At 37.9% G+C, this 16,389-nt stretch overlaps 1 protein-coding gene across 1 annotated transcript in view; it reads right to left on the reverse strand.

Annotated features, from left to right (window-relative positions):
• SPTA1 (spectrin alpha, erythrocytic 1) overlaps nt 1–5,607 on the reverse strand; it is a 69,410-nt gene extending 63,803 nt beyond the window's left edge. The window contains exons 1-4 of the mRNA XM_077156578.1: nt 5,387–5,607; nt 3,984–4,223; nt 2,497–2,622; nt 637–777 (exon numbers count right to left, since the gene is read on the reverse strand). Of these exons, the coding sequence (XP_077012693.1) occupies nt 637–777; nt 2,497–2,622; nt 3,984–4,223; nt 5,387–5,410 (531 nt within the window). The 5' untranslated portion in view covers nt 5,411–5,607. The remainder of the gene's footprint in view (nt 1–636; nt 778–2,496; nt 2,623–3,983; nt 4,224–5,386) is intronic.
• Nucleotides 5,608–16,389: the final 10,782 nt, after the last annotated feature.

A 16,389-nucleotide genomic window follows, 5' to 3' on the forward strand; every position in this document is an offset into this window, starting at 1 on the left:
ACCAGAAGTAGGCCTGTACTTCCTGAGATGGCTCCCTAACCTAGAGGACAGTATGCTCCAGAGAGGCATTGTTGGACAGGGTCCCTGGAAGCAGCCATTTTTGCATTTTAGAATATGAGTAATAAAATTATCTTGGGCCTACTCATTTCAACATATTGTATCTACAAAAGCATTGTTTGAAGGCACTCGCTTGGATAAATCTTCAGTACTATGGATAGGATTGTTCATCAAGTAGAAAAATAGAAATCTCTGTGTTTACAGACATTGAGGAACTAGGGGTTAGGAAATGAGATGGTGATATTCTTATTCTAGCCCTAGGTAAAAACAAAAACCCATGAGAAGTCAAGAATAATGTAAAGTAGAAGGGGAGGAAAGCAAGATTAAATCATCTTCCAAGGTTCAGTCTTTGTGTAAGTCTTTCCTTCTCCATATTCAGATCCATAAGTGCAGACCCACTTCCTACAAAGTAAAAAAGCCTCCAGAATAACTCCAAATCTTTGACAAAACCCCTCCCACCTCTAAGACACAAAGTCCGGGAACAAGAGATCCTGAGTTCATTACAAAAGCCTGCATTGCTTTGGGGTGCCTAAGACAGAGGAGTGGAAGGTTCTGTATGTATGCTGTTCATTCTCATACCTTGTCTCCAATCCATTCCAAGATGTCGGCACATTCCTGTAAGTACAGCTGGAGCTGCAGGACCTGCAGCAGCAGAATGCCTTTCTCATTGGTCAGTTCTATCAGCAGGTCCCACAGGCGGCGCAGTTCCTCAAGATGGACCTTTGGGGAGGAGAAGCACAAGCGCTCAACCACAGGGGCTGTGGAGTTCAAAGATTCAGGCAGAGAGGCACATGGATAAATAATCTTTCTTTTGTTCTCTTGGGCATTAATTGCTCAAGAAATATTTAAAGAAGGGAATAGAACATGTATGTGAAGAGCTATTAACCCAAACCATAAAAGATTTTTCAAGAAATCCTTTGGGGTTTTAGAGGACGCAATGATGACAAACAATACGATGGAAGAATGCCTTTTATGGAACTGAGCCATTGAGCTGATCCTTGAAGAACAAATAGATTTTTGACAGGCACGTGATAGGCAGGGGATATTTCAAGCTCAGTAAGCAGAGGTGGCAAAGGGACAGAGGAAACAGCATGAACTGATTGCCAGAAAGGAAGAATTACAATTTGCTGGGTTATAAGGAAATCCATGGCACCAAAGCAGTAAGAGTATTTAGAGACTAAATAGTTTAGACCTTTGAATGACACATTAGCACAGAAGAGTATGTATCAGATATCTCATAAAACTGAAGTTATCATCTGTGACGTCTTCAAGAATCCTATATTTTTCAATCACTCCCTTGCTCAAGGTAGCATATGGACTCTACTTTTCTCTGAACACCGAAGTGATGCTGTCCAACATAGCCTCAGGGATTCTAAGAATCACTGTGATGTGAAGATGTTGCAATCATTTCTTAAAAATTTTGATTTATGTAGGGGATCGGTGACACACAAAGCTAAATAATAATTTTTTAAATTTCATATCAATAAAATTGTTTTAATTTTCTCTTTACAGATTCTTCTAATACAAAGTGGTTTAGAATATATATACTAAATATAGAAAGACAAGCGCCAATCTTAAAATAGGTAATAGGAATTTGTTTTGACAATTTAAAAATATACAGTTAAAAATCCAGTTATCCAGAGTGCAAGGGTGGTTCAGTGGTAGAATGCTCAACTTTCATGTGGGAGACCTAGGTTCAATTCCCGGACCATGTACCCCACAAAAGAGCAATCCAGTCATCCCTAAAATATCCTGAATTGGTTGTATCAACACAAACATGTTAGAAGTGCACACGGATTAAGTCAGAACATAGCTGCTACATTTATGATGGATTCTAGAATGGTAAATGAATGTTGTAATGATGGTGATCCTCAGTTAAAAGGTATTCAGGGAAGATTTCATGAATGCATCATATTTTAGGAGCTTCCTGAAATGAGCAAAAGAGAGTTTGGAGAGCTACAATAGTAGTGGTAGGATATGGAGTGTAAAGAGAAACAGGCATCATGCACAAAAGGAGAAAATCTTCAGAGAAGACCCAAAGGGAAGGGCAACTATTGTGTGAAGCAGGATAAGACACAAGGACCCCCCCAAGGTCAGAAGATAGAATTAGAAAGGACATTTGGGGAAGACAGTTCACCTGGGAAATGTGAAATAAGCTTGGGAGTGGATCTTGATTTTGAGTCAAAATATCCTGCTGTGGCATGACTAGTATGTGTTTCTATTCAATGGAGCTTTTGTAGTATAGCTTCTCCCCCCACTTACCCAAAGAAGCATAAGGAAATCTCATCATCTTTCCTGCCCCAGCCCAAGTAGAAGATACCAGGCAAGAACCCTGTTCCAGCAAGGTATATCAAGGTTATATTGGGTATAAGTACTAAAACTCTAATAATATAAACAGCAATTAGAAATCTGTTTTCAAGAGCTCTACCTCATTTATACCTTGGTGTCCTCATGGGCAAAATGCCCCTCAGCAAATCGGATTTCCCTGATTTCTTCCAGTTCACGGATGACCCTTGATTTTGCGTGCACCTCTGCTTGGAAGGCTTCATGTTTTTGATATTTTCCCTAAAGTTTAGAAACCAGAGTTTATGGTTTATGGTTGATGAAGTCTAGACTACAGCACAGTCCTTTTGTTCTTCCCTCGCTTCCAGGCAGACCTACTTATTAATCAACCTGGAAATAGCAGGACCATAGTTGGGACACTCACATCCTAAAATAAATGGTTACTCCAGATATAGCCACTATGTATAGGTTTTCAAAGAGTACCAGGCTCAAAATCAAAGACCATGCAATTGGGCCTTCTCCTCTCCCCACTGCTTTTTGAGAAATCCCAGTAAATGCCTTATTATTTTAAAGGCTCAACTGACTTCTGTAGGAATACAAGAGTAGGACGTAGTGCTTCTTCTCTTCAGAAAAGAGAAATAACTACGTGCTATTAAGAAAAGAGCAAAATGAGGAAGATGATAATTATAATAATGGATTTTTTTAAATTGAGAGGCTATTGCATGCCAAACTCTATTTTTATTGTCATATATGACCAAATCCATTTAAAAGACATCACTTTATTCTCCTTGCAGGTGCTTCATATCCAACATCAATTGCTTTTTTTAGGTGTGTAACTTTTTCTTCTCACCATGACTGTGCTACCTAAGCAGATAGAGCACTTCCTCCCTTTGAGATGTTTCATTTGGATTTCACAGGGATCATGGTGAGCCATTTGGAAAAATTTGTTATATTGGTTAATTCATACCCTTTTGAGGGGAATGGAGAGCAGATACTTCAGAAGCATTGATATCACTTCACCTTAATTCTATCCTAAAGCCACCAAATATTAAAGTCATATTGTGGGTCAAAAATACCTTGAAGTGTAGGTCAACTGATTATTTTGCCCATAATTTAACTACAGATAAGTATTACATCCAGTGAATGCTATCTAGAATGACAACTTTCTTTATGAATAAGACTCTGAAGATTAAAACATTGAAGACATGGACTGTTTAGAGCCAGAATTACTGCCCCATACAGATAGCTTAATCTTTCTTTTACAACATCACCCTAATATAAATGTATACACTCAGATATATGCTTATATTACAAGAGTGTAAGTTTGAAAAGAAGTTTATTATGAAAAACAGTTTTGGGCTTTTTCAGAACTCACAAACTGTTTCCTTCTTCTCTTTGATTTTTATTTTTTCAGTCTCACTCTCCAAAGTCTTATCCAACTATGTAATAATGAGAAAAGCATCTTTAAATTTTCTCTTAACTCAGATCCTTTAACTTTTCACTTCACTAGATTATTTTTGTGTTTTGTTTTCTTAAATGGTGTATGATTGTACCCATGCTTATCCCTCAACATTAACTTAAATAAAAACTATTTTCCCTCCTGAAGAGCCTAAGGTCTAGGAAACTCAATGGAAAAAAATGACCTGTATGTTAGTTGGGTCTTCATAGCTCTTTTCGCCTGCAATCTTCAGTTTCTCCAAGATCCACTTCTCCAGGTCATCTGCATCCCTTCTGAAAACCTGGTAGTGATAAGACTCTTGAAGCTTCTGACCCCTCTCAACGACCAGCTCCTTGAACCTTTGGTACCGTGTCAAGACCTCCTGACGCCTCTCTTGGATCTGTTCTGCTGTTTCCAGCACCTTAGGCCCAGCACTCTCCGGAATCTGCAAGTCAAAAAGTTACTGTCTACTACTAATTCTCGAATATCTATTTTGCTGCCTGTTTTATACTTCTCAAGACATTTGCTAATGTTGAGTTATGTTCAGAGATCTTAAAGTCTACAGAAGAGGGTTAAATGTTATCAGAAGGACTGTACCATATTCATATTGTTTTAAAACATATACAGTTACCATTTAGGTTAATAATTCTTAGACTTCCAACTTTTCACATAACTTTATGACAATATTTATCAAGTTCTATAAATAGAATTAATTTGGACTAATAATCAAAAACAAATTTAAATTAGTAAATAAGAAAATTTTAAATGAAGAACAGGATTGCAATTTCATTGCTTTTAGAGGCTAAAAAGGTGTTGGCATTAATTTAATGTATAATTAAGATTGGCTTGCAATTAACTTACCAATTGATATTATACACAAGGAGTTTGGAAAGTTTGTCTTCATCATACTTAAAAATTGTACTTCTTATATTGTTTATTCTCGTAGTTTGCTTTGTTACAGACACTACAAATCATTAGTTCATCCCATCTTCTACCCGATTATAGTAAATTTCAAATTACTAAGATCTCAGTAATTGGCTTTTGGAACACAAAATCTTGTATTGTTAAACAACATAAAATATCACTTTCCTACCAAGTTATTCAATCTATTACAATACTTAGTAAAAACCCTATGGGGTCCCTCCATTCACCTGAATTTTAGCCCAGTATCCCCTAGCTTACCTCTGCCAGAAATCATTATAGAGTTTATATTAACTTCTTCTAAATATAATTTTACTCTGTAGATGGTCATTGCTAGTAAGGTCATAGAACTAAAGCATTCTATGGAGACTCACGTCTTTAACTGGATATTATTTTGTTCCAAGCTACCTATTTGTTCTCTATTTGAATCAACTTAAACAGATCATTGCTGGAAATTGTTGCTGCATAGACATAAGCTCAAGACCATTGCTTAAAGTGAGACATTCACAGAGAGTTAAAATTAAACTTTTTTTTTATTTCTTAAAAACCAAACATCAATTCCTAATGTCCCTGTCAAAATAGTACAGAAAGTTCAAAGGAGACAACTTTGAACATATTAACATATATTATTTGAATGTATTAACATATATTAACAGCAGATTACACTAGAGAGAATTCTGCACTCACGGTTTCCTTTGAAAGGTGCTCCATTTTTCCTTAAGATCTAGAACCTGACAAGATAAAATGTATCCAAAAACAGAGAAAGACAATTCACGTGGAACTGTCTAGTCTAATTCAGATAGAGAAGACAAAAAATGTTGAATATGTGGCAGACACACACACACAAAGCAGTAGCAGCCTCCTGCCTCCTGCTTGGGCCCAGAATTGTACCAGCCATAAACAATCGACTTTATCTTTTGGAGACAGAGCTGAGGCAGCTGCTAATTTTTACAGATGCTGGGTGACTTGGCAGATTTTTTTGGACTCTGGTTCTCAAAGTTTCTCAAAAGGACTTCAAAAAATGAAAGGTCTTTAGATGGAATATTAGTAAGAAAAAAAGGAAGATATATGAGTATGTTGATTTTTATATCATGGAACAAAAATCAGGACAACTCATTTGCAAACCATGTAATGAAAGTCATAAAACTTTGAAAACATTGAAAATATATGTATTTTTTTCAATGGAGTAAGAAGGAAGCAGAAATTCTTTTCCAATGGCTTAGTTCTTTAAGGCAACTTTACCAAAGCAAGCCAAACAAACACTTAGAAAATAGTGGGATGGTTTCAGACCTTCTGACAGAGCAGAGGGCCTCTCCATGCCAAACATCACTTCAATGTCAATACAATTTGAATAACCCAGCTGTCATGGCCAACCAGAGATCAATGCCATATTTCTTGTTTCCACTGCTCCTGGACCATCTCATCTGGAGAAGCTTAGAGATTTTAACCTCTTTTCTTGAGACTGTAGTATTGTTTTGTTTTTCTAGATAATTTCATTGTATTGCTATCAAGTGTGACTAGAGCACAAGTCAGAAAATGCACTATATCACAGGAGCAAAGCACCGTCTTGTTAGCATTGATGGGGATGAGAAATTATTTTATCTTTATCCAAGAGATAAGAGCCACTATTAGTATCTGCCAAATGTTAATTTGTATATTTACACAATTAGTTTCTAATTTTCAGAAAATTCTGCAAAACAGGTATTATCCCCATCTTTTAAAAAATAAGAAAACAGTCTTTAAGAGCTAAAGCCTGATGGCTATTTGGTTAGTAAGTGTTTAAACAAAGTCAAGTGCATGTCCATACAACCACCATGCCACCCCGCTTCTTTTCTTAGTCAATTTTCTCTTAGCCCATCAATATTTCTGGTTTCCCTGTTCCAGATCATCTTATCAATAGTCCCACCGCGTGGAAAATTTGTGGCCAAAGAAATAAAATGGCTCAACCAATAGACATGGTTATCTCATGAAATAAAATTTAAAAATGGATGAAACCAAGTCTCTAAAAGCAAGGTAGCAAAATGGAAGTCCACAGAAGACACTCAGGAGAGAGGGTGACATATCACAGCAGAATGGTTCTCTGCTCTCTGAGTTTTCAGTCATTGCAGCCGGGAAAGAACCACGGCAATGGTAGCTCTCTTTGCCTTCTAGCTATTATTCTTTTCAACCCTGTCCTCCCAGTTCCTGAGTTTGAGACTCTCCAGTCTCTGAGCATCCTCACCATTTTTAGTACAAGTATCAGGACACCTCTTTGGGATGTATGAAAGAGAATAATGATAAATTCTTACCCTTGGGTGGCTTAAGCCTTGGACCTGTGACCTTCTACTTGTCACGTCTATTATCTTTGAAGAATCATAGAGATCCTGATTAAGTAAATATTCAGATAGAGGAGACAGGATCCTTGTGCTTATTGGATTTTAGGCCACAAGGACAACTGGATAAAGACCAAGGTGAAAAATTAATGGCAGACACTTTGAAGGTATGGGAACATATACCCTCTACAAAAATGTATGCTGCAGTGTAGAAAAGTGAGAGAAGCTACAGGGTAAGTTAGAGATGATCACAGGCAGCTTCATTAAAAAGAAGTCTTGTACAGTTTTAACGGGTGGGGGTAATTTGGAGCGCTCTTGTATTTGCCCATGGTTATCTGTTCTGGGCAGATCTGTACTACGCACAGCAGTTTAATCAGCACTGCTCAGCTTGTCACAGCCTTTTCTTAGGCATCAGAATGGAGCAATGTGTTTGATTGTCTCCTCCAAGGCTCAGAACCCCCCAGGAGACGCTTTATATCCAAAAAATTCTAGGTTGGCTATAACCTGGATCATTAAAATTGGTGTTTTCTTTACTATGGACTTTTTTTGAAGTCCAACTTTCTTAGCTCATTTACTAACGAGGTCAAATATGCCAACTTGAAGTAAAAATAAACGTTTTTCTATGGAATAGGGTCATTGTTATTTTGATATTTTGAAATTTACTTTTTTTTCCCCCAGGAATTCATTATCATTTAAAATTTTCCTATTTTTGTTCCCTAAATCAGTCCAAATAGTAGATAATTATCACTCAAAAGTAAAAAGGTATTTTGCAATTAACTCTACCCACTTTAACTCTTACCATGCCAACTCCTCTAAGGTTATTTTCTTGAGTTTGCAATTCTCTAATCAAACAATAGAACTCTTTCCTTTCCCTACTCTCAACATAACTCACTCTCCCTTATTTAATTGAAATTTTTTTTTTCAGTTTCATTAACTTGGTTTTACTGCAATGAGTAAGGAAAACATGATATTTTCTTTCTATATTAAACTATGTAATTGAAATTAAAGACATCCTGGGATAATAAAAAAGTACATTGGATTTAAAATGTAAACATCTAATGAAGTCTTTCTTCCACCATTTAATGACCAGATGATTCTTAGAAATGTACTTTCATTTTATTAAACATATAGTTGGGATAGTAATAACTAACCTTCTTATTCCAGAGAATTGTTATGTCTCATTTAGGTGGTATATTAAAACAGCACTTTACATTTGTCTACAAAATAAAATAATGAGTATTGTTAACCCATTTAAATAATACCTACCATGTTTGTTTTAACTACTTCAAGCCATAGATTTCATTCTGCATCATTAATTTTGAAAATTAGAATGTAAAGGGAAGAGAGCTGATATGGGAGAATTTCTCATAAAGCTAAGTACTTACCTCCTAAGGAATGATTTGCAATGTAACTTTAGCAAGTCTTACATAAACTGCTTGATGAAATACACTAATGATTATCTCTGGGTAGAGCAATCCCAAGACACATATAAGCCTAAATCATTTAAAACCTCATAAAGAAAACGTATTTGATGATTTGGTCTCACTCAGGGAAATAAACTTACAAAGAGCTTGACTGAAAATTATGATCTCTCAGAATAATGGAAACTAGGAAATAGAGCTGAAGACCATGACTAATCTATTATTTCCTTCATAACCATGCCTAAACAATGAGGTTTAATTATTATATATAAAGGACTGGATTCCCAGAAAGTCCTATTCAACATCTAAATATATGCTTGTTATAATAATTTAAGTGGATTATCTGTACTCTGGCTTCATTTCACTATTAAAAATTCCCTTTATGTGTAAATATGCTATATGTATCTTTTTTTTAATCAATTTTCTATCCCGTACCCCACAATTCTCTGTTGAAACTGAAAATAGCGTAAGTATTTCCATAATTCACAACTTTAAGGGACAAAGATGGCCCCTGATTACTCATTCACTCATTCAACAAACCATAATTGAGTGTTTCTATGGATAATACATTTTACCAAGCATTGGGAATATAGAGATAACCAAAATAAAACACCTACTGTCAAGAAGCATACAAATTAGAGAGACATATAATGCGTGAACTGTGATATAAGATTGGATAAAAATCATGTAAACAGAGGCTTAAGAAATGTGTTATAGAAGCATTGAGAAAAGCATGTGTTTATTTCTGTTTCAAACTCTTAGAGAAGACTTCAGAACAGAGGCATCTTTTTATGTTATTCCCGTTGGAATCAAAGAAAGACTAAGCCCGCAAACTGAGTTTTTATCCCACTTGCTTTGAATTCTATGGTAAATCAACCTCTGAAGATACTTACTAAATTCACAGAAATAGTCAGAATGGCTGAATTTCTCATTAACATTTCATGCACAGCGAAAATAAACACAACAGCAACCAACACACTGAAACATTAATATACATACTGGTATAGGTACAATTCCTCAATGAATAGGTACATATTTTGTCTTCTTTGATATGATGTATGTATGTAGTAGATTGGCACAGGTGGTCTTTGATGGCTTCCTAGATGTTTTTATTTCTTAGACAAAAATAAGGCTGGTAGCTGGGCCCCAGAAAAACAGGGTACTTGGCAGACAAGCATAGGTACATCAGAGCTACTTCCAGAAAATATCAAGAAAGTACAAGGTGAGAGGCCCATGTAGAAAAGACCTTTCAGCAGGTAGATGGGATTACTATAGTGCTGTGGACAAAGTACAAAGCCACAAGCATTACAGCTGTGATGATCTGCACAGCTCATGTGAAGTCCACAGTGTTGTGCCCAAGTCTGTACATGACAGATTTAATAGGATTAGTCATAGGAAGTATTCTGAATTTTATTTGAGGCACAAAATGATAATATGGACATCCAGGCAACCTCAGGGAGTGGTGTGAAGAAGTCATAGAAGTAACAACCTACAGTCAGCTGAGGGTAGAGCCGCAGTGTCATGGTTGTGTGAGGTAGTGGAAGGGGTTGTACCTAGCCAGGTATCTGTCCATAGCCATGGGGGTGAACAGGCAAACCTCAGTAATGCCATGGAAGTGAAAGAAATACATCTTCAGGGGGCAGCCAGCTGGGTTTTCTGCTCACTGATGAGGTTGGAGAACATCTTGGGGATGCTTGCCACGGTATACCAGATCCCCAAGAAAGAGGACATAGATAGAGATGCATAGGGCTGTGGATGTGGAACTCCAGATTGATAACAAAGAAGATCATGAGGTTAGTAATGATAATGAATAGGTAGATGAGGAGCAAGAAGATAAAAAATGAGAGGTCACCTTCCTGCAAGTGAGCAAAGCAAGTAAATACAAAATCAATCACTGCTGTCCAATTCTTATTTGCCATCCACTCAACTTGTGGGACAGATAGAAAAAAATGAAAGAAGTCTTTTGAAGTCTAGTTTCAAGAATTGATTAAATACTTGATTCATTCATTTATAGTATTTTTATTTGTTTATTTAAATGTAGGGTGAGAGCTTGCTATTTGTACTGTGCAATGAGTTAGAGTGAGAGGGATATCTAAGAGTGAGCCAAAGTTCCCAATCCATGAATTGTCATATTTATCTTACCTAGCCACACTATGAGACTGCCTCTGATACCCAGGAACTACTTTTATAACCAACAGATTTCCCCCCTTATATATGTTTCTATTTAGAAGGAATTATGTCCTTCACCTCCTCTTCTATTTATATATGGGCCCTCCTACTATACATAGAAGAATAAATCAGGGTTCAGCTCAAATACCATCTGTCCACAGATGGTTCTAGTTAAATTTAATTTTTAACTCCTTGTTACTACCACAATACTTATGTACTTCCTGTATCATGGTATATATTATAATATCATGTCTGATTTTCCAGTTACTTTCATGTTTGAACCTAATGTTTTGCAGCAGTTAGTGCTCAATAAATTGGTGACTGATTTTTTTGTCAAGGTTTACAATAATGGAAGTGATTTATTCTAGCTTGGGCCTATCCATTTTTCACAATAGTGGTTAAAAATTTTACAAAAACTTTAAACCCATTTCAAAGTACAGTATTGCATATAGCTATTAGTTATCATTACCAACATTTAAATGAATTAAAATGCAAAAAGTAAACAAAATGTAAGATTACAGATTAAAATCTTTAAAACTCTCTGAAAATATCAAAGCATAGTATTCCCACCAGGAAAAAGTAAGCAAGTAAGTAAGCAAAATTGATTTTTTTTGAAAGTAGAGAAATAAGGAGTATATGTCTGAGTAGGCTGGATACACAACTATGGCAACTTTGATCTGAATTTATGAAAACTGAGGGAAAATATGACATCTCCCTTTTAGCCTTGAGATCAGTGTGATAAAACCAACTCCTATGGAGTTGGGCTATTCCATGCACAGCAGGCAAATAGCATGGGGAAAGAGAAAGATGTCACTGGAATTACAGAAAGCGCTTGACTACTTAATCTCCAACATTTTTGGAATATGGTTGGGAATAGGTAAATGTAGAAATGAATTCAATGTCTAATCCCAGTTAATGTAACCATCATTCTTACGTCAAATCCCTTGGAGGGAATCTTGCCTCCTCCATCTCACACCCCACGTCTAATAAGTAAGCAAATTCTCTTGGCTATACCATCAAAATATATCTAGAATTCAACTGCTTCTCACCACATTCACACTGCCACCTTGGTCCACCCCCAGCTTGGATTCTTGCAAGAGCTCTGAAAAGTCTGTTTCTGTTATTTCCCCTTTTCAATTTATGCTCAGCGCAACAATGACAGTGATCCTATTAAAAGCAAGTTAACTTGCACAATCATATTCATAATAGCATATTCACAGTAAACAAAAAGTTGGAAACAATCCTGCATCCACCAGCAGATAAATGGATAAAGAGATGTGGTATATCCATACAATGGAATACTATTCAGCCATAAAAAGGAATGATGTTCTGATACATGCCACAACATGGATGGACCTTGGAAACATTATAGTAAATGGAATAAACCAGGACAAATATTGCTAAATCAAATCACATCAATGAGGTGAAGGAAAATCTGGCAAAAGAGATGAAGGATGTACAGAAGGCACTATGTGACCATATAGAAAAACTTGAAAGCTTGAAAAACAAATGGCAGACGTTATGGGAATGAAAATCACAATAGAAAAGCTGACAAATACAATATAAACATTCAACAGCACATTTGAAGAGACAGAATAAAGGATTAGTGAATGAGAGGAAAGGACCTCTGAAATCCTACTCACAAAATAACAGATAGGGAAAGAATGAAAAAATAGGAGCAGAGTCAAATAATTGAATAACAACATGAAGTGCTTGAATATACATTTTATGGGTGCTACAGAAGAAGATAAGGGGAAAAGGCCACAAATAATAATGGAAGAAATAATCACTGAAAATTTGCCAACTCTTATGGAAGACATAAAATTATAGATCCAAGAAGTACAGTGTACCCCAAACAGAATAGATACAAATAAACCCACTCCAAGGCATTACTAATAAGATCATCAAATGTCAAAGACAAAAAGAGGATTCTGAAAGCAGTAAAAGAAAAATAACCTATCACATACAAGGGAAGCTCAATAAGCTTATGTATGGATTTACTAGCAGAAATCATGGAGGCAAGAAGGCATTTGGCATGATATATTTAAGATGCTTAAAATGGAAAAACTACCAATGAAGAAATCCAAATCTCCTATATCCAGCAAAACTGCCCTTCAAAAATTAGGGAGAGTTGAAAATATTTTCCGACAAACAGATACTGAGAGAATTTGTGAACAAGAGACCTGCTCTATAAGAAATACTAAAGGGAGCACTACAGGCAGATATGAAAAAGACAGGCGTGAGAGGTCTTGAGAGAGTGTAGAAATGAGACTATTGGGAAGTATACAAAGAGAGAGGGAGAAAAAAGATATGATATATAAAATCCAAAAGACAAAATGTAGAAGAAAATACTGCCTTTACAGTAATAACATTAAATGTTAATGGATTAAACTCCCCAATCAGAAGATATAGACTGGCAGAATAGATTAAAAACAGGACTCATCTATATGATATCTACAAGAGACTCACTTTAGACCCAAGAACAAAAAATGTAATGCTAAAGATTGGAAAATGATATTTCATGCAAACAACAACCAGAAAAGATCAGGGGTAACTTTAATACTCTCAGACAAATTAGACATCAAATGTAAAGTAAATCAAACAGACAAAGAAGGACACTATGTATTAATAAAAGGGACAATTCATCAAGAAGACATAACAATTATAAATATTTATGCACCAAACCAGAGTCTCCTAAAATACATGAGGCAAACACTGACAACACTGAGGGAGAGAGACATCTGTATAATAAGATTTGGAGACTTCAATACACTGCTCTCATCAATGGATAGAAAATCTGGACAAAGGATCAATAAGGAAACAGAAAGTTTGAACGGTAAGATAAATGGACCAGATTTAACAGAAATTTATAGACCATTACTCTCAATGACAGCAGTGTACACATTTTTCTCAACTACTCATGGACCATTCTGCAGGACAGACCATATGTTGGGTGGCAAAGCAAGTGTCGACACATTTTAAAAGATTGAAATGATAAAAAATACTTTCTCAGACCTACCTAATGAAAATAAGTTGGAAATCTAACAGGCAGAAGTTGGGAAAATTCACAAATGTATCGAAGCTAAGCAACACACTCTTCAACAGCCAGTGGGTCAAGGAAGAAGTTACAAGAGAAATATCTAAATATCTTGAGGCAAATCAAAATGAGAACACAACATACCGAAACTTATGGGATGCATAAAAGGGGGTGCTGAGAGGGAAATTTATTGCCCTAAAATGCCTATATTAAAAAAAGAAGAAGAAAATGAGAAATTAATTGATCTTCTGAAGTAATTGGAGAAAGACCAGCAAACTAACCTCAAAGCAAACAAAAAGAAACAACAATGATTAGAGCAGAAATAAATGAAATTGAGAACCCAATAGAGAGAATCAACAAAACCAGAAGTTCATTCTTTGAGAAAATGAATAAAATTGATGGACCCTTAGCTAGGTAGACAAAAGAAAGAGAGAAGATGCAAATAAATAAAATCAGAAATGGAAAAGGGGACATAACTACTGACCCTCCAGAAAGAAAAGAGGTAATGAGAGGATACTATGAACAATTTTGCCTAAAAAACTACAAAACTTAGATGAAATGGACAATTTCCTAGAAAAACATGAATAGCCAACATTCACTTAAGAAGAAATAGATTATAACCAATCATGAGTAGAAATTGAAACAATCATCAAAAACCTTGTAAAAAAGAAAAGTCCAGAACCAGAAGGCTTCATATGTGAATTCCGCCAAGCATTCCAGAATGATGAAGAGGAGAGAAACCTACCTAACTCATTCTGTGAAGTCCAAATTATCCTATTACCAAAGCCAAAGATATTAAGAGAAAAGAAAAGAAGAAACCAATCTCTTTAAAGAATATAGTTGAAAAGTTCCTCAACAAAATAATTTCATATTGAATCTAGAAGCACATTAAAAGGATTACACAGCGGCGGGGCCAAGATGGCGGCTTAGTAAGGTACGTGCGTCTTAGTTCCTCCTCCAAAGCAACTACTAGATGAACTGAAACAGTGCAGAACAGCTCCTGGGGCCACGGCAGGGAATGGACACACAGCGTACCCCAGTCTGGACTGGCTAGTCTGACTGCGAGACTCAGCTGCGGTGAGATCCCCGAGCGGCGTGCGATTTCCCAAGCAGCAGTAGCTGTGGCGGCCAGAGCTCCTCCCTCCCTCCTTCCCGGGCCGGTTGAGAGTCTCAGAGAGGCAAGTTTCCCAAGCCGAGGCGGCCAGTGCCCCTCTTTTGTGGGCGGCTTCCTGGTCCGGCTACGAGTCTCGGATCAGAGGGCTACCCAAGCCGCGGTGGCCCTCCCCCACAGGTAGCTTCCTGGTCTGGTGGGGAATTCCCTAGGCCGCGGCGGCCGGTGACCGACGCCCCTCCCCCGCAGGCGACTTCCTGGTCCGGTGGCGAATTCCCCGGACCATTTGCGGCCGGCGACCAGCCACAGGGTCCCCTCAAGCCGCGGCAGCTGATGCCCCCACCACGAGCGGCCCCCCGAACCAACAGAGAGAATTGGATTGGAAATCCCCAGGCCGCGGAGATCGGTGACCGGGGGGATCCCTTCCAAACACGTGAGACAAATGTGTGCCACGAGCACCACCTACTGGGCAGGATAAGAAAAACAGAACCCAGAGATTTCACAGAAAAATATTACAACCTTGTTGGGTCCGACACCCAGGGAAATCTGACTAAATGCCCAGACGCCAGCAGCAGAAGATAATGGTCCACGCTCAGAAGATTGAGAATATGGCCCAGTCAAAGGAACAAATCAATAGTTCAAATGAGATACAAGAGCTGAGACAACTAATGCTGAATATACAAACAGAAATGGAAAACCTCTTCAAAAATGAAATCAATAAATTGAGGGAGGACATGAAGAAGACATAGGCTGAACAAAAAGAAGAAATAGAAAAACTGAAAAAATAAATCACAGAACTTATGGAAGTGAAGGATAAAGTAGAAAAGATGGAAAAAACAATGGATACCTACAATGATAGATTTAAAGAGACAGAAGATAGAATTAGTGATTTGGAGGATGGAACATCTGAATTCCAAAAAGAAACAGAAACTATCGGGAAAAGAATGGAAAAATTTGAACAGGGTATCAGGGAACTCAAGGACAATATGAACCGCACAAATATACGTGTTGTGTGTGTTCCAGAAGGAGAAGAGAAGGAAAAGGAGGAGAAAAACTAATGGAAGAGACTTCTGGAGAAGATGGCGGCTTAGTAAGACGCGCAGATCTTAGTTTCTCCTCCAGAACAGCTACTAAGGGAGTAGAAACAATACAGAACAGCTCCCAAAGCCACGACAGAGATAAAAAAGACAGCGTACCCCATCCTGGAATGGCTGGCTGACTGAGAGAACCCGCTCTGGTGAGATCGCCGAGGGGCACGGGCTTCACCGGGCGGGGCGGCAAGCGGCCGGTGTCACTCCCTTCCCCCTTCCTGGGAGAATTGGACAGGCGGTCCCCTCAAACTGCAGCGGCTGGCGCCCACACCATGCGCAGCCCCCCGGACCAACTGAGAGAATTGGATCAGAAATCCCCAGGCCGCGGAGAACGGTGACGGGGGGGCCCCTTCCAAACCCGTGACTCCCCGGGAACAGTGCACACTCCTGGGCGGGCTGCTGCGGCTGGTGCCCTCCCACCACGCTTGGCGCCCCGGGCTGACTAGGAAATTCGGACGGGTGCTTTCCTGGGCTGCGGCGGCCAGCAACCCTCCCTGCGTTCAGACCCCGGGCCGGCTGGCACTTTTCCAAGCCGCTTCAGCTAGTGAA

Source organism: Tamandua tetradactyla, chromosome 4 (genome assembly GCF_023851605.1).
Source record: "Tamandua tetradactyla isolate mTamTet1 chromosome 4, mTamTet1.pri, whole genome shotgun sequence".
NCBI lineage: Eukaryota > Metazoa > Chordata > Mammalia > Pilosa > Myrmecophagidae > Tamandua > Tamandua tetradactyla.